Source organism: Haemaphysalis longicornis, unplaced genomic scaffold, assembly GCF_048455015.1.
Source record: "Haemaphysalis longicornis isolate Haplotype H1 unplaced genomic scaffold, Haemaphysalis longicornis Haplotype H1 scaffold_3, whole genome shotgun sequence".
Taxonomy (NCBI): domain Eukaryota; kingdom Metazoa; phylum Arthropoda; class Arachnida; order Ixodida; family Ixodidae; genus Haemaphysalis; species Haemaphysalis longicornis.
In genome coordinates this window covers 5,083,670-5,103,918 of record NW_027526335.1, presented here as the reverse complement: position 1 = coordinate 5,103,918, position 20,249 = coordinate 5,083,670, and the positions used below count along the sequence as shown (strand labels likewise).

Here is a 20,249-nt window from a genome sequence, read left to right as displayed (position 1 = left end):
AAACCCAGCCCAGGGGCCGCAGCAACGGAAGAGGATGAGGATGACACGGCACTCGTCGGACCGCTTCCCTCGGAAGAGGAGCTTTCCTGCTACGTCGCAATTCATCCCGGCGTTCTCGTAACCGGTTAGTTGACCAATGACTAGATTATCAGCGCGACCTTCGGTGTGGCGAATGAGGCGTACGACGAAGAAGACCCGTACGATGTACTATGCGTGGTGCGTCGTCGTCCTAGAGGAGTTTTGCTACCAGTTTCCAGGCAATATATTGTTTGGAAACTTGTAAAAAAACTAAAAAATAAGCTTGAGCTAAAAGAATTTTGCTAAGATTGAGCTAATAAATTTATCCCAGCTCACTATGAACGCCTAATTCCCGAAATTCTAGCCAAACTAATAGACGCAGGAACAAATATCGGCCGTATAATCCTCGCAACCATGCACCCCTCCACAGCAACCGCCCTTTCAAATATCGAGTTATTGAGAAGAACTTCTTGCTGGGCAAGTTGGTGAATAGATACCACGATTTGAAGCGCAACAAAAGCACACGGACGAAGAACAGAGTAGACGAGACAGGCGCTATCTCTCGTCTGTCTCGTCTACTGTAGACGAGAAAGTAGACGAGACAGTAGACGAGGCAGACGAGAGATAGCGCCTGTCTCGTCTACTCTGTTCTTCGTCCGTGTGCTTTTGTTGCGCTTCAAATCATGGCATCGAGTTGTTCACCTGAAAATGCAGATTAGAGGATATAACAAACATCGGCGATCTATGCGGAGCTTACTTTGCATGTTAAACCACTAACCTACGCAGGTACTACGCCCGTTGTAATCCTCATGGGCCAGGTGAGAGGGGAGGGAGAGAGAGGGAGGAGGAGCCATGTGGCGGGGGCGGGAGAGAACACTACCGCCTTTGGACGTCGTTTGCAGCGAAGCAAGCAGATACGCGGCCATTTTTTACGAGTCGCGTGCCTATGAGTGGTTGGTACCGTTTGGAGCGGTATAGTTCGTCATATGCTATAGCACAGTGACAAAGAAGGCACAAGATCTGGCGTATCTTGTTGCATGAGGCATGCGTACGCGTTGGGCTGCAGAGATAGCGTAGTGCAATTGTAATTACCGACAGCGGCTAATCCCATATTGAATGAGTATAAGAACCGTTCGCGATCAACGCCGCTCATCTCACATGACACACACGCACTCGAATATACACACGCACGCACACAGCCGTCGCTGAAATGGCCAGAATACAAGACAAGACCAGTTTGCACCCGTAACTCTGATTACAATCCGTGGGCCCGCCTGGTAACCATGACTCACCGTCATCGGAGTCGTAGAGATAGAGGATGCTCTTCCAGCGGTAGTGCTTGATGACTTCCACGATGGCCGGCAAGTAGCGTGGTCGCAGGCTGATGCCGTACAGTGCCGGCCTCGCATCGGTTGTCTCCAGAACATGAAAGAGAGAGAGAAGTCGTTTATTTGAGCAAGAAGGCTCAAGGTAAAGTGGGCGGAGGAGGTGTAAAGGTAAAGGGGGTTTGCGGTCTTGCGTCTTGGGATATCTTCGGGAAGGGAAATGGGGACGACGGGATGTCACCATTGTTCGCCATTATCTTTATTTGTCGGCTAAAGTTATATTTGTATTATGCTAATGCACGTGTGCGCTCACGAGCTCAAACTTATGAAAACCTAACAATAAAAGCAGCGTAAACGAGAGAAGCATGCGTTTAAAACAATAAATAAAATTTTCGGTGCCAACATAAAAATATTTTGAAGAATAATTCAAAATGTATCTGGTTACAATAGTGTACGAAAGTAACAGTCGCTGTTCAAAGAACCGAACATCCTATGAATATATTAGAGATAGTGGGCTTTCGCGGGGACAGCGCTTGAAAAGCGACGCTTAATGGCGTAATTCGAGCGCTTGAAGAACGCCAGGACCGGAAAAGAGAGCAAAAGTTTTGAATAAGTTGCCAAGTTACCAGATATTCATAGAGCAGTAATTTTTGGCTGAGGTGCTTTGTGATCCCCTGTTCTAAGTAAGAATATGTTTGTTGACTACGTTCTGAAAGCGTTTAGGATTTAGAAAAAAAGATAAAAAAATGTTGCAGGGCCCCTTTACAATAAACTCCTAAGTCGCCGTGACTGACCAAAACTAAGATAAAATTAAAAAAACAGAAGGACCAGAACACCAACACGTGCTGCGGCTAACAAATTTTAACCTATCTTGCTGGTTTCCTGAGTTAGAAGCCGCTTTTCACAAAATGTAAAGTGAGGAAAATTCCAAAAGACGTCCCCCCCCCCCCCCCCCCAACAGTAAAACGAACAAAATACGCCAAAAACTGGACATAGATCAAATAGTTTGTTACATTTGAAAAAAGAAAAGTAAAGCTCTAGAAGGTGAAGGAAGAGTTGAGTCGGATCACAAAACGACGCGGAAGAAATATAAGCAAGCTAACGAAACAGCTCCAAAGATGAGTCCGAAAGACACTGAAAAGCCTCCGCGGGTGCGAAGAAAAAAAAAGGGGGTGGGGGGGGGGGGGGGGGGGGAGGAGGAAAGAAAAATGAAGAAATCGGGCGGCTTCCTGGAGTTGAGAAATGTGCCGCGCGTGGGCTTCCTTACCTGTGGAAAGGCGGGGCTCACAAAGGGCATCCGGAAGGTGTTGGCGTAGGAGGCCAGGGTTGCGTAAGACGTGGCCGTGGTGGGTCCGATGATGGAGAAGGTGCCGTTCTTCATTATCGCGCACACTGGAGCCAGCAGCGGAGAAAGGGGAAAGAGAGGGAGAGAGAGAGAGAGAGGCCGGGTGAGGAAAGCACGTCGCGGAGAAGAAGTGTCAGCAAGATTAATGACGTTACTTTTCGCCAGAAGCTAACTGGTAATGGTCCACACCTGCTCGAAGAGCACTTTTCTAACTTGCAACTCAAAGTAGAAGCGAGCGATAAGCGTGCTCGTGGCTTTCTTGGGCGATACATCTTGCGGAAACCTGGACGTCAACCGCGCTGAAGCTTTAGATATAATGATATAGGCTTGTAAATAAGTATACGTTGTAACATTTGTTGTGATATGTTTTAGCCGACAGTCGATTACCGACCTAAGAAGGTGACTTGACGACTATTTTTCTTCTTCACAGTGTTCAGTTGCAAAAAAAAAAAAAAAAAAAAACCCCTTCCGGATCTACAGCTCTATCGCTGCTGCTTTAAGTAATTGGGGTTGACATGGTAGCAGTGTTGACATGGTAGCAGTCCTTTTGACTAATAAGCGTTGATGTAAAAACTGAGGAATACTGTCGCCGCAGCAGAACGTGTTATTTTTCTTTCTGTTTTCAACGCAGGACATCCTTTTTCAGCGTGGTCAGAAGAGATTTATCAAGTTATCAAGAAAGTTGCGGGACACGCTCCAATTTGTTGCAAGGAAGAAGGTGATTTGAACCGCAGAATGTGGATCGGGTTCTTTTATTCCCGCAATCCTAAGCGGCAGTGGCACCATCGCTGGCCAGGCTCGCCTCATAGAGTTTCGTACTAATATATACTAGAGGGAAATCTGGCGCTGCATTCGCGGGCCGCCGCGGGCGACGCCATTGCAGCTTGCGACGTTCCTCGCCTCCTTGGCTTGGTTAGCCACATGGCTTTTTTTTTTCGTCTTGAAGCCAAAATCAATAAAAACGGGTAACATTGTTTTTTTTTGTTCATCTTGCATGAAGCTTCTAAATAATCCCTGACAAATACATCTTTCTGGAGCTTTATTTTATAATAATAAAATGAATTCGATTAAGCTTCTGCATTGATATTGTTGCAATTTTGCAGCCAGAGGCAACTTCGCAGCCTGTTCGTGAGCCATGCCAAGGACAAATAGAACGTGCCTGCCCGGTACATGACGGAACGCTCGCTGAAGCACGGCTCCCCTAGACAATGGCGCCACATCTCCCTCTAGAGTATATTAATTAGTACGAAACTCTACGGGCTCGCCTGACTCCCACATCTACCGGTCCCATTCCGCCCATGATTCTGGCGCCACCGTTTCTCGGGTTCTGCCGATAGAGATACTTTGTGCTACCGGTTGCGAGCCGTGCATGTGGGAGCTGCCTCGGGTTGAGAAAAAAAATCGTTAGCGGGGACGCAGGAGCGACATCAGAAATTAGATAATGATAGGTTGCTGGGGCAGCTTGGCGGGATGCTCTCGTGGCACGGCCCGGAATAAATCTGAGACAGCTGCCTCTAATGGGCTCTTGTTGCGTCTAATGCGGTGCTCGCGGTTGACCTTGCTGCGACCAAAAGGACTCTTCGGATCTCTGTTGGTGTGACAAGTGCCCAATAAGAAATACGCTATGATAAATTTTATGAAATTTTGACGAAGGGCAGCCCCCGAGTCGAAACGTACAAACAATTCCTTTTCAAGCTTTTCAAGAAAATTTACTGCGTGACTGGCTGATTGATTCACCATCACCTAGCTGGGCCCGTTGCCTGGAAATTAGGAAGGTTTTAATTTTTTTACGCGGTGACCCAGTGAAGTAGAATTTCTGAAATATCGCCGCTAAGGACACAAAAAAAGTGTTTAAGCGGGTGTTTTATGCAACTTTTATGCAAGTCAGGTTACCGAACTGGTTTTTTTTTTCTTGAGTAACAAGTGTTTATCCAAACGCAAAAAAATCACCTTTCAGGGCTTTCAGAAATTTAACTTTTTATGAGGTGAATTGAACAACAAGTAATTGAACCGTAGCTTCACAAATACTTCCATACAGTTCACGCTGGAAGATTATCTAGTTGCGCGTTTCGTCTTATTATTACTGATGCGGATGTAACCAAATATTCCAGGGTTCAAAAAAATTCTTTCGTAACTTGCTGAATGAGTTTAAACGTGTTCCCAGAAATACCTAAGCACATCCTGGGCTGGTAAAATGGTCCTTTTACGGTTGAGCGCTGAAAAAGGTGATTATTTTTTGTAATATACTTCGTAATTTTCAGAAAAACAAACAAACGAAAAGAATTGGTGTCATGCGTGCGCGCCACAAACATGCTTGCCATATATTCTGGGAGCTTGCATCTCTTTTTGGCCCCCTAAATATAAATCTCTAATTACTGCAGGTTCCATACTCGGCTGTGGTTCTAATTACTGCTTACATAATCACCTTTGGCTGACCTTTGCCTGGGGGAAGGGCGGGGAAGAGGCCGTCTAAAGTGTTATCGGGTGTTCGTTTCTGCAAGGAACATCGCGTCAATGCTTTTATTAAAATTTTAGGCGTTTAACCCACCAAAGCTACAACTGACTATTAGAAGCGCCGTAGTGGACGGCTAGGGATTAATTGTGACTCCCTGGGGTTCTTTAACGTGCGCCTAAATCCCGACACACGGGAGTTTTTACTTTTTGCCTCAGTCTGAAAAGCAGCTGCAGCGGCCGGGAATCAAAGCGGGAATCCCTGTGCTGAGCAGCTCAACGCTTTGGCCATTGTACCACCATGGCGGGTTCGCCAAGTTTGGAAAAATAAACTACAGATGCGCTGCGTATATACGTAGAAATCGACAGCGAACGTGGGAAGGCGTTCTTAATTATCGTTTAATTTTTGCAGCGAAGAGTTAGCCGTCACTTATAGCCAAGAAGAAGAAGCGTTGTTCAGCTAAGATCGCAAGATACGCCTTTTGCGAATTTGTATGCTCGTTGGGCATCTATTACCGCAGGCTCGGTAGTTTCAGTGCGAAGAATGTTTTGGGAAGGCGACCTAAGCTTTAATGGTGACAGCCTTAAGTACGAAGGTTTATTACAGCCTACCTGAACCTCTTGTCAAATATGGAGACATTTTGGCCCACTGTCGCCAAAGCAGAAGAATATTCCCGGCTCCACATCCCCAGTTATCGAGACAAGAAGCCACCAGCCTGTCAAATATGGAGACATTTTGGCCCACTATCGCCAAAGCAGAAGAATATTCCCGGCTCCATGTCCCCAGTTAACGAAACAAGAAGCCACCAGCCTGGGAAGGATACAAACAAACTCCTATCCCCATCGCACCCTTCTTCACGCGATCTACCCCACCATATACCCGGCCACTTGCAATTTATGTCCCTTGCCGGGCACGCTATACCCCAAGTATGGGACTGCGGACAAACTCCAGGCCTACCCCCCAACCCTTCCCCCTCTTACGAGCAGTGGGTGGCCTGCCTGAAAAGTCCAGACCCTGGGACCCAGCGTATACTGGTGAAGAGGGTCTGGACTGCCAGCCAAGGGCAGGGCATCCCAGACTAGGGACGCCCCCCACCGGGCGGGTGCCGTAACAGCAGCACCAGCGCTCATGGAATAAACATTTATTCCTCCTCCTCCTCCTCTCAGAAGTGTGGTTGCCTAACAGCGAGCGCGTTTGTTGGCATGCCGATGTGCTAGCGTGCCCGTGGCTTGTTAGGCCCTGTAAACGGTTCGCATTGGTAACCATTGCCTGCAAAAAAATTCGCCACGCCGGACACTGCAGAGCAATACCATGGTTGCCAAAAGGATTCCAGACTGCAGACAGGGATAGACTCAACGGTTAATGCTATGTGCCACTCCCTAAGCCGACGTGAAGGACAACCCAACCGACCTCCTCAGGCTATCGAGAGCGTTATTGAGAACAAGAGGGGCTTGTCAAGGGCGGCGCGACACCTGTTGCCCTGTCTGACTAACCAAAACGGGATGTGCTCACTGTGTAGACATCTATATTTTTTTTTAATTCCCGGGTCAGTAAGGATGCCGCTACGTCAGCGTGGGGCTTAATTGTCGTTCGGGTTTGTCAGTTTGTAGATATAAAAAACAGTCCTGGTTCTATGCTTTTGTTTTCCTTTAAACCGTGATGTAGTTTTGTCATGTTAACTATGTAACTGACCCATCAATGAGGTCCATTAATGTGGGGCGTCTGAAACATAAAAGAACATTTGGGTCATAAAGGACGTCTAGTTTTTCTCGAACAAATTTTGTAGCGCGAAAGATTGCACTTGAATTAGGCGAAAACATAGTCACCCTCTGCGCCCAGTTGAAATATTTGCTCTCCCTTTCTACTATGTTCACGATCGCGGGTATACCGCTGTTTCTGCGAGGTTCGTAGCTGGGAAAGAAACACAGGATAGTATGCAACGCCGGCACACTGTGTTTTTACTCTCTAACCCCCGTCCTCCTTTTATTCCCGGCCCAGCGGGCAGGTGGGGCTGGTTTTATTTCTCGGCGTCGCTTACGCAACGCAGCGAGGTGAGCAGTGAGGCGCCTAATCATGACAAACGGAGGCATTGCCACCTTATTGATTTTGTGTCCGCGCAGTCCGTTAAGCCCGTTAATTGACCGGTCGATAGCCGCACCGCTATCAAAGCTCCCGCGGCGTGCTCCCGTGGTGTTCGCGCCTCTTTCTACGCTCTTTTCTTCTTTGCCCGGGGGCAACCAGATCTTCCTTCGCGTGGCCCGCATGCCGCCACCACCGTCCTGTTGATCAGGGGCCGAAGGAGCTCATTTCGGCGCCATCAACACCTCATCGCCGAGAGTTTCTCCCTTGCACAAACAGTAATGATAATGAGAGAACTCCTAGGAGCAATAACAGCGTTACTAGTGGGAAACAAGCCGAAGTGCATAGGAAAAACATGTACAAAGGGCCAATCACGGTGAAGATTGTTCAAAGGTCACGGATTGTTCGTACAAGCGGGACCAAACGTTTACTGGTTTTCTTTGTGTCTGAGTAAAATTGGTACAGTTTCACTCCGACAGAACTGGAACAGCAACACTTCAAATTATGTTAGCCACGTTAGAAAACGTCATTAAAGCGAAACTTTAGTTTTCTCAATGATGGTGTTTGTAACACGAAAACGAGTTAGCTGAAAGGAAAAACAAAACGCTTCCCGTTGCGAAAATTGAACCCGGGTCACTCATGTTATGAAGCCGGCGTCTATCCGATTGCTCTATTTCGACATGTGTTTTTTTGTTTTCCGCGTGGTATTTATTGCACTACATGTCAGTGTAGGAAATGATATTTACAACACCTATTTCCAACTATGTAAATATGCAAATGGGTTGATTACAGGATGAAACAGAAAAGTAAACACAATGAGCAATCATGCACACTTGTTTTAAAACAGGGGCAACAGTGAACAACTAATAAGGAGGGCATGCCAGTCAGGGCGAAAATCATTTTGATCATCGACGTCTTTAAGATTAATGATCATTTGGTAGAAGTGTGATCTGGAAGAAACCATAGGCTCAGCGTGCCTATTCAGCATTCGCGTTTTCCATAGATTCGCCACCAGGTGGCCGTGATGGACAGACCCTCGTCTCGTCGGCTCCGTCTTTGAAGGACCACAAACCCGAAAAAACGGACCCAGCCACCAACAGATGCTACCAGAGGAGCGGTCAACAGTCAGCCCGCATACGAAGACCTCTTGGAGTGAGTGTTGACGAATATTCCTCACGCCAATAGCGATCAAGTGCAAGACCCTGCCACGCCGCTGCGCTAACCCTAACAACCGTTCCACCAAGGAGCGCTCGTGCTCTTCTACTCCTGCCAGGCTCGTTGCACGCCCGGCGCGCCTCGCGCCGCATGAGCACGTGCCACGCTGCGCCAGCAGGCCCAGCGGGCGCGAGCCTACTGCCTCCCAGAATGGAAGTCTCCGTCGAGGGATCAGCAATAGACCCCGCGGAGCTGCTGAAGCCAGAATGGCAGCAGATCCGCCACAAGATCAAGAACCTCTCCCGACAACCGGCGACGCGTAATGAGCCACTCAAAGGACGACGACCCCCTCAACAGCGGAGAAGACCAAGACCCCCGCCTCCAGAGAGTCCACTGCCCGACGACGATGTAAAGATAATCCTCCGCCCTCAAGGTGGACTGGACCTCCACATGATCCCGGCCGCCACGCTAGCGGACTACGTTTTGACGCAGGCCGGCGGACCACTACCCAACGAGGACCAAGTCAGAATCCATCACAAAGCAAATTTCATCATTGTCAGCACTCCCTCTGAGGAGAGAGCGCACAAGTACCTCGGCATGACCCATCTTCAACTGCCCAACGGCACGTACACCCTGTGCAACCACATCCCCCCGCCATCCGATACCGCGGTTGGAGTAATATTCACCGTGCCAGAAAACGACACTCAGGAAGAAATTATGCACAGCCTGGTAGCCTACAACCACGACCTCCACATACTAGACGCCAAGCGGCTGAGGAACTCCACCCTGGTCCAAGTGCTGTTCCAGGGACCTCACGTGCCATTCTGGGTCCGCTACAGGGCGGCCACCCTCCGCTGCCACCCGTTCAAGCGGAAATCAGAGGCCTGCTTCAACTGTTGGCAGCCGGGCCATCGAAAAGACGTCTGCCCCAACCAACCACCAACCCAAAGATGCCCCGCGTGCGGCCTAGCCCAAGCCCCGGAACAGCACCCGTGCAAACCGAACTGTATCCTGTGCGGAGAGGCGCACCCAACGGGAGCCGCGGGTTGCCCCCGCCGCTTCCAACCAAGGCGTAGACCACCACACATCAAGAACGAGACGCCGAAGGTATTAACCAACAATCAACAGAGCAGCACCAACCAAGGCAAACCACTCCAGACAGAGGGGAACCGCAACCACAAGACTACCAAACCCCCCGAGAAGACGACGCAGGTGAAACAACTGCCACCACTGGGGCAAAAGCGGAGTTACATCCAAGTTCTCAAAGGAGCGACCAGCACCGCAACAATGGTTACACCAGCACAGGCGAGTACCCAGGGCCTTTTCGCTCCCAACTTCACCCCTCCTCCCCTACATAATATACCCCCCACAGCTCAGGATAGCAAACTTGATCTTATTCTAAAAGAGATGCAAAATATGCGAGCCGACATAGCCCTACTTAGAAGCGAGAACGCCCAACTGAGGGCAGAGAACAGTAACCTTAAAGCGCAGATAGCGAAGCTGACAACCAGCAACGCCGCGGAGACAGAACCCACCCCGCCACCACTTAAGCGCAAAAACATGAGAAAGCCGGCGACTACCCCGAAATCCGACGACAACAAGGTCAGAGTAGACATGGAAGAACTCAAACAAGAAATGCTTCGATCACTTAACGCCACCCTAAAAGAATCCATAACGGCCCTGCGCGCGGAACTACTTGGTCTGGCGAGCGCGGAGGCACCGGCAAGCAACCCAACCGACCAGGCAAGCATGACCCCTCTACCAATAGATATCGAGCAAGATGCCGACTTCTAGACAAATCACCATATGGCAGTGGAACTGCAGAGGCTACAGAGCTAAGAGAAGCCAGCTGCAAGCCCACTTGTCCACGCTAAATGAACAACCCGACGTCATAGCATTACAGGAGACAGGACCCAACACCAAACTTCTCAACTACACAGCACACACACACCCCGATCACCCGCAACTAGCTACACTCGTAAACAGAAACATATGCACGTCCACTAGCGAAATCACCAACACAAATATACCGCACATATTCACCACTCTATTGCCAGTCAAGAAAGGACAACAGCCGCTCCACGTGCTCAACGTTTACAGCCCTCCAAAACAGACGACCCACAACTTCAAGCCCCTCCTGCTCGAAGCCCTGAGAATAGCCGGACAGCAACCCCTGATAATAGTAGGAGACTTTAATGCTCCACACGAGGCATGGGGATACCATAAGACAACGAGCAAGGGCAGGAAACTAGAGGAATTAATGCAGACTTTGGGCCTCACTATACACAATACGCCAGGAACCCCAACCCGCATCGGCAACAGCGTGCAAAGGGACACAACACCGGACCTAACCCTAACGCACAAAATAGTAGCGGGAAAATGGAGGGTCACCTCTCAGAACTTTGGGAGCGACCACCACATAATAGAATTAAAAGTCAACTACACGACGCGGCTGGCACATGAGCCACCAAGGAAACCCCTCACCAACTGGGATCTATTCAGACAGAAATGTGCGCAAGTGGAACCACCCAAAGAACTTTCAGAAAGCAACATCAGAGAATGGACGCAGAACATTTTAAAATGCAAAGAAGGCAGCGACGCACCAGTAGACCCCATGATCCCGGCCCCGTACGTCGATTCTAAACTACAGCACATGTGGGACGCGTATCGCAGCATCGAAGCGAGATGGAAAAAACACCGGCACAGGAAAGCACTGAGAAAAAAGCTACAGAACCTTAAGATAGCAATAGCCAAACACGCAGACTACCTGACGCGATTACAGTGGCTCCAAGTGTGTGACGAAATGCGCGGCACACTATCGATGAAGCGCACGTGGGCGATCCTACGGAAACTAATCGACCCCAGTAACAACAAGACAGAATCGGCAAAGAAGATCACGAAACTTATACAAGATTACCAGGGCTCGGAATTACAAATGCATGGGGAGCTTATTAAACTATACGCAACGCAAAATGATAGTGCGCGCTCTCCCCCTCCGCATTATATGGGCGCGAGCAACGAAATGCTAGACGCCGAATTCACATTCGAAGAGGTGCACGCCGCCATTAGAGAACTCAGAAGAGCGACCTCACCTGGAGAAGACAAGATATCCAACAAGATACTACGACATCTAGAGGAGACGGCGATTCAGACTCTAACAGACTACTTTAACAAGGTGTGGCGGGAGGGGGAAGTGCCCCCTGACTGGAAGCATGCTAACATAACACTCATTCCAAAGCCAAGCAAGCCAATAAAAATAGAAAATCTCAGACCAATATCGCTTACGTCGTGCGTGGGGAAACTCATGGAACAGGTCGTGAACTCCCGCATAGTAGATTACCTCGAGACGAACGACATGCTACCACACAACCAACTCGGTTTCAGACCAAGGCTCTCCACTCAGGACGCACTTCTACAGATTCAACACGACTTATTAGACCACCCACCGAAAAAAGACAACGCGGCCATTTTAGCCATTGACCTCCACAAAGCCTTTGATAACGTCTCGCACAAGGCAATACTCACAGAAATCTCCACGCTCGGGCTAGGAGAAAGAACATTCGCTTATGTCAAATCCTTCCTCACAGGCCGGACGGCCAGGATGAAGCTAGGAACGTCCCAAACACAGATCTTCAAGATGCCAGACAAGGGAACCCCCCAGGGAGCCGTAATTTCGCCTTTGCTCTTCAACCTCGCAATCCGACCGATGGCCAAAGCATTATACAGCATCCCAGGACTAAGATCAACTATATACGCAGATGATATTACCCTTTGGGTTAACCGGGGCAGCGACGCCGGCATCGAACAGACACTAAGGACAGGCGCCGAAATAATCGCGGAACTCGCAACCAAGGCGGGCCTCACTTACTCAACGACAAAATCCGAACTGATGATCCTTCATCCCCCCAGGACGAAACCGGCCACCCAACCGCCCATCAAAGTCGACATCGGAGGACAAAACATACCCACGGTCTCAAGCATAAAAATACTAGGACTACGGATACAGGCCAACAGAGGGACAACCGAGACAGTACGCGTCCTACGATCACACACGATACAAACAATTTCCATGCTAAGAAGAATAACCTCAAGGCAACGTGGCCTCACAGAGGAGAGAGAGAGAGAGAAATCACTTTATTTCCAAGCAAGTTGGCTAGGAACGCGTGGTGGCTGCCGGCCGAAGGCTGGCGGCGACGGTGGCAGCTCGGTCAACCAGAAGTAGCTGCACCCCCGGTTGCGAGCTGCCCAGCGCGTCCTCCCACTGCTCGACGCTGGAGATGGGGGGAGTGGGTTAAGAGGGCAGGCCCACATGGCGTGGGTTAGAGTGTCCAGGGAGTCACATAGGGGACAGTTGGGTGAAGGGAACTCAGAGGGATAGATCTTGTGGAGGAGGGACCGACTGGCGAGGGAGTTTGTCTGAAGGAGTCGCCATAGGCGCTCCTGATCGTTGGTGAGGGATGTGTGGGCAGGGGGATAGCGGCGGCGGGAGAGGCGGTAATGCTCCGTGACCTCTTGGTACGAGAGCAGTCGATCGCGGGCCGACCGAGCACCATGGTAGGGAGCAGGAGCGAGCCCAGCACGGCTGGTGAGTTCTCGTGCTGCTTTGTGGGCCGCCTCGTTGCCTCCCACTCCAGTGTGGGCCGGAGTCCAGACGATGTCGACTGGTTGATGAGGGGGATTTTGGAGGATAATTTTGAGTGCCGTAGCCGAAATGCTACCGAAATGCCTCACAGAGGAAGAGAGACTAAGGATCGTACAAGGCTTTGTAGTCAGCAGATTCAGTTATCACCTGCCTTATGTGAACTTAACCCAATCGCACAAAGATTCGCTCGACGCTCTACTTCGGAGAGCCTACCGCACGGCCCTGCACATTCCCCACTCTGCTTCAACAACCAGACTTGCGAACCTGGGCATTCACAATACCGTAGGAGAGATAATCGATGCCCATCGGACAGCACAGATACACAGGCTGGCGCAGACCACGACGGGCAGGTCCATACTGCAGCGGATCCAAATTCAACCGCCCAACACCGACTCCACTCCGGCCAGGATACCAAGAAACATCCGAGCCCTAATCAAAGTCAAACCTATCCCCAGAAACATGCACCCGACCTTCCACGCGGGAAGAAGAGAAGCACGCGCGCAGTACCATTCGCAGCACTACCCACCAGACAAAGACACCGTGTATGTGGATGCGGCACGGTACCCCGGCAGAGCAGCCTTCGCAATCGCAGGCATCGCCTCCGCCACAGAAACGCAACCAACAATCAAAGCCTCCATCTGTACGGCAAACCCCACCACTGCAGAAGAAACGGCCCTGGCTCTCGCCATAACCAAGACGCCAACACCGACCGTCGTCCTGTCAGACTCACAGCAGGCGCTACGCAATTATGAGAAGGGCAACATCTCAGCCTCAGCCCTGAAAATTCTCGTGAAAAGACCTCCCGACCAGCCCGTGATACTGCTGTGGACCCCGGCTCACACTGGCGTGGGAACCAACGAGGTAGCTAACGAACAGGCCCGAGCATTAATACCCCGGGCGAGCACTTCCCTTGGTTCTACGCATGGATCCGCACTCGAGTTCACTGGGTACGCCCTCACCACATACCGAGACATCACACAGCACTACCGCCTCAGCCGCAGAACACTACCCCCGCCCAACGCCAAACTTACGATAGAGGAAGCACAGATGTGGCGCACTCTACAAACCCATTCCTTCCCACATCGCACGCAGTTACAGCACTCCCACCCACACCTCTTCCTCTCCGCAGAGTGTCCGAGATGCCGCAGCCTCGACACGCTATACCACTCTTTGTGCGAGTGCCCCGCGGACCCTTACCCCCCCTTCCCCACCCCCACCCACTGGGAGCAGGCCTTGGGTAGCTCTTGCCTCGTGGATCAACGGACCCTGACGCAACGGGCGCTGCAGGTCGCTTCGGTCATCTGGGCTGAGGCCACCGCCCCAACCTGAACCCGGTGTCTCACCAATAAAGTGTTTTTCTCTCTCTCTCTCCATAAACTATGCAGAGCGATTAAAAAAAAAAAAACAATCATAAGCACCTCACCGTCACCGGGTGCCTTATAAAACTCTCCGGACAATCCATCGGGGCCAGGGGTTTCGGAGACCGGAAGCTGATCGACTGCGACCTGTATCTTTTGTAGGGTAATATGGGCACTTATAATGGAACTGTCGCCATCTGTCAATGGCTCTACTAGGGAGACAAAATGCCTCAAAAGTTCACTATCAATGGGATGAGAGGCACCGCTGAATAGTTTCTTAAAATAATTTTCAAGTTAACATGTAATCTCTTTCGTGCTTTTAAAAAGAACACCATTTTAATTTATATCCGGGATGACCTTAGTGGCCGCCTGGTGGCGCTCGTCAAGTAAAGCCTGGCGTGTCGTATTCTCACAGTGCATAGCACAATTGTTCCGGTACCGAAGACGTGCTCCACGATATCGCTGCGCATCAAACTCCTGAAGCTGATATTTTGCGGTAGCAATTTCTTCCACAGAAGTGCCAGGCATTTCGCTTTCAATTTTATGGAGGTTATGTAGGCTTTCGAGCAATGATTTTTCCTGGTAATGATTGTAGAAAGTATTAATCGGCACACGCTCAATCGCTATGCCCCGAACTTCCTGCTTGAACAGCTCCCATGCTGCTAGTAAAGGCAAGTGCATGGAAAAACATGCCTGCAATGTTTGCCGCACACGGCCACAAAAACCCTTATCCCGTAAATGAGACTAATAAAGTTTCCATAGAGCCCATTGGGGTCTGTAAGTATTGCGACCACCTCCGCCCAGGCTCACAACGACAAGACAGTGATCCGAAAGAGAAATCGGTTTGACGTCACGTACAGGAAGATTGGAAAGGAGTGCAGAGGAAATGTAAATCCTGTCAGACCAAGCACGGGAAAGCCTTTGAAAATGTGTGTATAAACAAGCCGCTTTTCCCGGTAACCCCGAGTCCACTAGCCCAGAAGCCGCAATGACGGATGACAAGACCTCAGCGCTCCTATCCTTAGATGGTAGAGGTAGGTCGCGATCATATGGTTCACAGACGCAATTATAATCACCCATAAATACAACAGCACGGTCAAACTTCAAAAACTGTTCCAAATTCCTGAAAAAAACTAGCTCGTTGACCACTATCATTCAAGGCATAGACCATCAATATCCACATTACACTGTGCAGCAAGAAAACACAACATACGATACATCTACCTGGTATCTGAGGGCAGAGTATGGCAGTTCTTTTTTTTTTTTTTTAGAAACAAGAGAGAACCGGCCGATAGGCCCACTAAATTCATGACAATTACCTCGTAATCAGAAAGGAAGGGCCGTCAAGCTCTTTCGATCATTTCATCCCTACCGAGTTTTGTCGCTTGTACTGCAATACGTGCAAGTCAGTTCGGGAAATCAATCGGCGGAGTTGTATCTGTTTCTGCCCAGAACGTGAGCCGTTTCACTGTTGCGAAGCTTGATCTGAGCTAGATCACCGTGGCGAGGATGGAAGATTCATATGACCACGGGTTCTCTCACGGGACTGGAACTAGGTGAATCATTCCAACTGACTCGGGACCGCGTCGGGCGCGATCGGGATTTGGAGAGGGGTGCATGGACGCGCAAAATTAGTCAGAAAAATCCTGCACCTCACCATGTAAAGACGACGATGATCTGTCACAAGAAAATTGCGCGTTCAAACATCGTCCTGGTTAGACGGAAGGGGTGCCTGAATTCTTATGGCGCTTCCCATAGTGCGCCATTGTGTTTTCGTCGTTCTTCTTACTTCTTTTGGGCCTTTCGTCCCATTTAACGAATACCCCTTCCCCCGAACAAAAAAATAAAAAAAAAATATGGCAACTATAAATGTCTAGAAATCTTTGGGTCCTCTGATAAAGAGAGTTCTCTTTCCGTCTTTTTATCTCTCGAAGAGCTTGAGTTTATACAAACTCGGATGCATGATATCAAGGGGAACCATAATATCATATAGAAGATTTGAGCTTAGAGAAATTTGCGGTATGGAAGACATGAATTTTTGTGGTATATGGTTGCTAAAGGGCCGTGAATTCCAAGAAAATAAAAGTGTATCGATAGCTTATATTGTCCATTAAAAGGAGGTCTTAGCAATGTGTTTGTACATAGCAAGAAGCCGACTTTAAAAAGGCTAGGTTAACAGCAGAGTGACTGGAAAAAATATTTACGCGTCATGCAATGCCCCTTTGGGAGTTTTTATCAACTACAACTGCATGTTACCCTCGGCCCATCCTAAGCTGTTAAGACTGCACCTTTAAAGCGGTGTTGCTCTCTGGTAACAATACGTGAACGCTTTCTGGCCAAGCGTTTCTCAAGGGGTTCGCACTGTTTGTGCACGCACATGCGAAATGGAACACTTGAAGACAACTTCCTTTCGAACGTACATCAAAACCTTAACTTCTTCCGTGATGCATTAGTAAGCTGGTGATTGTGGTGGTCGTACGACGCTCTCGTATAAACCCATGCAAGGCATGACACCAATTGCCAACAAAATTCGTGTCTTCGAGATATCTTCAGTAAGAATCCAATGTCCATTCAAGAATCCAAACTTGGCAGCAGCGGCAGCGGCCTGTTCGCAGCTCTAACCAGACGACTACCCTCGTTGCAGTTACCGCGCCCAAGATAACCCGGTGCCTGCCTCATGGACCAAGCTGCAGCTCGACGAAGATCGCCGTGTTAACAACGTTAGAAGCCATCGTTCCTGAATTGGAAATCGGCGGACGTTTCTGCGGAAGGAATCGGCGGACGCTTCTGCACCGGCGCTGCCTACAGCATCGGCCCAACATAAACGACGAGCTTCCTGGCGGCGGTCACTTGGCAGCAGCGCCAGCGGCCTGTTCGCAGTTTTAACCAAACGACTACCCTCGTTGCAGGTTAGTACCTACTGAAAAATGCGTTCTTAATTCACGTTTCTGCTGCTATTGCTGCCGCTGCTGCTGCTGTTGCTGCCATTGACCGATTTTCATTTCATTATCAGTGTGTGTGGTAGAAAAATTGAACCAATGTCTGCCACTTGTTCGTCGTGTAGGGCCGTCTTTCATGAGGATGAGCCGAATGTAAACTCTGCTGCGTGTTCAGGCACATATCATTTCGGAAAATGCGCTGGTGTGATAGAAAAATCTTTCAAAGGAAAGAGTAAAGCTGCAAGAAAAACTTGGCGATGCCCTGAGTGTCGCGATGTTGGACCCCGTGCTAGCAACAGCGAGGGTAGCGATTCTGAATTGGACATCAAATTGGCTCTTGCGTCCATCATCGAGAAGCTAGACAGCCTGCCTATCCTAGCGCAAAAGGTTGAGAAGATGGAGCAATCACTCCAGCACATATATTTGACAGGTTTGATGAATTTGAAAAACAAGTTGGCCGTCACGAAAGTGAAATCAAAGGAATAAAAAAAAGAGTAGCGGAAATTAAGGCAAAAGAAGGCATGAACCAAGTTTTTTAGACACAGTTGCAACAAGAAATTAATGAACTTGAGTTCTGAAACAGACAGCTTAACTTGGAAATTCGTGGTATTCTTGCTGTGGCTGATGAGGACCTGCTCTCCTTGTTGAATAGTGTAGCGGAGGAACTGAAGTTCCGCCCCTCGCAGAAGCATATGTGCAAACTGTTCACAGGATTCCAACAAAGCCAGATAAGGTTCCGGGCATAATCATCCGTTTTACGAAACAGGCTGTAAGGGACGCTTGGCTCAAACAAAACAGCAAACTAAAGGGGAGCGAACCACGCATGTTCATTCAGGAAAACCTCACGCGTCAAAACAGAGAGCTGCTTCGAGCAGCAAAGGGACGTGCCAAAGATAAGGGGTACCGTTTTGCATGACACACTCATGGAAGGATTCTTGTTCGCACGGATGATGGGACGCGCATCATTCGTACCCAAAGAACGACCGACCTCGACCGCCTGAAATAACATGCTTCTTGCTTGTAGCGCCAGGAAAGCATTAAAATGACTTTATCTCACTTTTACCTTCCAACTGATTTAAACCGTATCGCTTCGTATTTTCCAACTGCGTCGGTAAAGGCAATACACCTAAACTCGCGCTTGGTTAGAAATAAAGTGCAGTCTTTGGAAGAATTTTTCAGTGAATTCGATTTTACATTTTCTGTCATTATGCTTAGCGAGACCTGGAGCACGGGCACGAATGATGTCTTTAGGATGAATAGCTGTAAATAGCTATAAGTCATGTTAGTAGTTTCAAATTTGAGCAACAGCCGATGCCGTAACATTAACGACATCCAAGTGAAGTCTATTAAATATGTCGTGGATGTAATTGCGCAAGTTCTCGCACATATATTTATTATTTGTATAACTACAGCTATATTTCCGGAACAAATGCAGATAGAAAAAGTAACTGTTCCTTACAAAAGTGGGGATCGCAATGACCTGGGAAATTACAGACCTGTGTCTATTCTTCCTGTTTTTTCTAAAGCGTTTGAAAAATATTGCACTGTAGATTGTGTAAATTTATTGATCAACATAAGATGCTTACGGAAAATCAATTTGGTTTCTGCAAAAACAAATCAACAGAACTGGCGCTACTGCATCAAAAAGAATATATTCTGACACAATTTGAAAATAAGGGTCTGGTCATAGGAATTTTTTTAGATTTTTCCAAAGCCTTTGATTTATTGAACCATGAACTACTGATAATGAAACTAGCGTGTTATGGTATTAGGGGCACTGCTGGTTTGTTGATAGCGTCATATCTGTCTAATAGAACACAGGTTGTCCACATAAATGACACATACTCCAGTGTTAGCCTTGTGGTCTCTGGTGTCCCGCAGGGCAGTACACTGAGGCCTCTGCTGTTTAATGTTTATTTGAATGACATTGTCAATATTAGTGACACAGCTACATTTGTTATTTATGCAGACGACACTACTATGTTTTTTTTTTCTGGCGATAATATTGATGAACTTATATGTACATGCAATCTCACGATGGAGGCGCGGCACAAATGGTCTCATGCAAACTAGATGCCAATAAACGAAACAAAAACAAAAGCAGTTATATTTCGCCCTAAAAACAATCCGGTTCCCTCTCATTCTACCATTAAACTAAATTCGCGAAATTTACGGTTTGGGGATAGCTTCAAATGCCTAGGTGTCGTGTTTTCCGCAACCATATCGTGGGATAATCATGTAGACCATGTTATAAATAAGTTGGCTCGAATCACTGGTGTTATTGGTCGTTTAAAATATATTCTCCCCAAATCTGTGAAATTGCTTCTGTACAATTCTCTTTTTTATTCTAATTATAATTATTGCCAACTTGTTTGGGGTACCGCAAAGTATTCCTGTTTACATAAAGTTTATTTACTACAAAACATTTCTTCGTCACGTTTATAACAAAGGTTACAGGGAGCCAACCAGGGACCCCTTTCTTAAAAGTGGGGTTATCAAAATCTTCAACTTGTACAATTATCGTTTGAGTAGCCGATTCAAAATAGAAACCAAAAGAAACATAAACAATATGCGTAATTTGGGCTCGTTACGACAGAAAGGAATAGATTATCCTTTCAGGAATAAGGAACCTTGGGTGGTCCCTACAGCCCGGTTAAACACTGGGAAAGAGCTCCTACAGTATACCCTGCCTTATCTTTTAAAGGTATTTTAGTGCGCCGATTTTGATATCTATAAATGTTCGAAGCGTCAATTACGTATCATGTGTAGTAAAATGTGTTAAACTTTCTATGTCTCTCATTTGCCTTTTTGTTTAACTGTTCTTTTATACCTGTTGAAAACAACGGGTATTACGTGCAACCAAAAGTGTCTTATTGTTAAATTTTATTCTTACTTTTTCGGTTGTCTTTATGACTGTGTGTTTTCTTTTGTCGCGA

At 48.2% G+C, this 20,249-nt stretch overlaps 1 protein-coding gene across 1 annotated transcript in view; it reads right to left on the bottom strand.

Moving 5' to 3' along the window:
- The window catches only part of LOC144173880 (glutamate receptor 1-like), a 266,859-nt gene that overhangs the window by 107,269 nt on the left and 139,341 nt on the right, over window positions 1-20,249 (bottom strand). The window contains exons 3-4 of the mRNA XM_077702181.1: window positions 2,611-2,735; window positions 1,311-1,434 (exon numbers count right to left, since the gene is read on the bottom strand). Coding sequence (XP_077558307.1) covers window positions 1,311-1,434; window positions 2,611-2,735 — 249 coding nt within the window. The remainder of the gene's footprint in view (window positions 1-1,310; window positions 1,435-2,610; window positions 2,736-20,249) is intronic.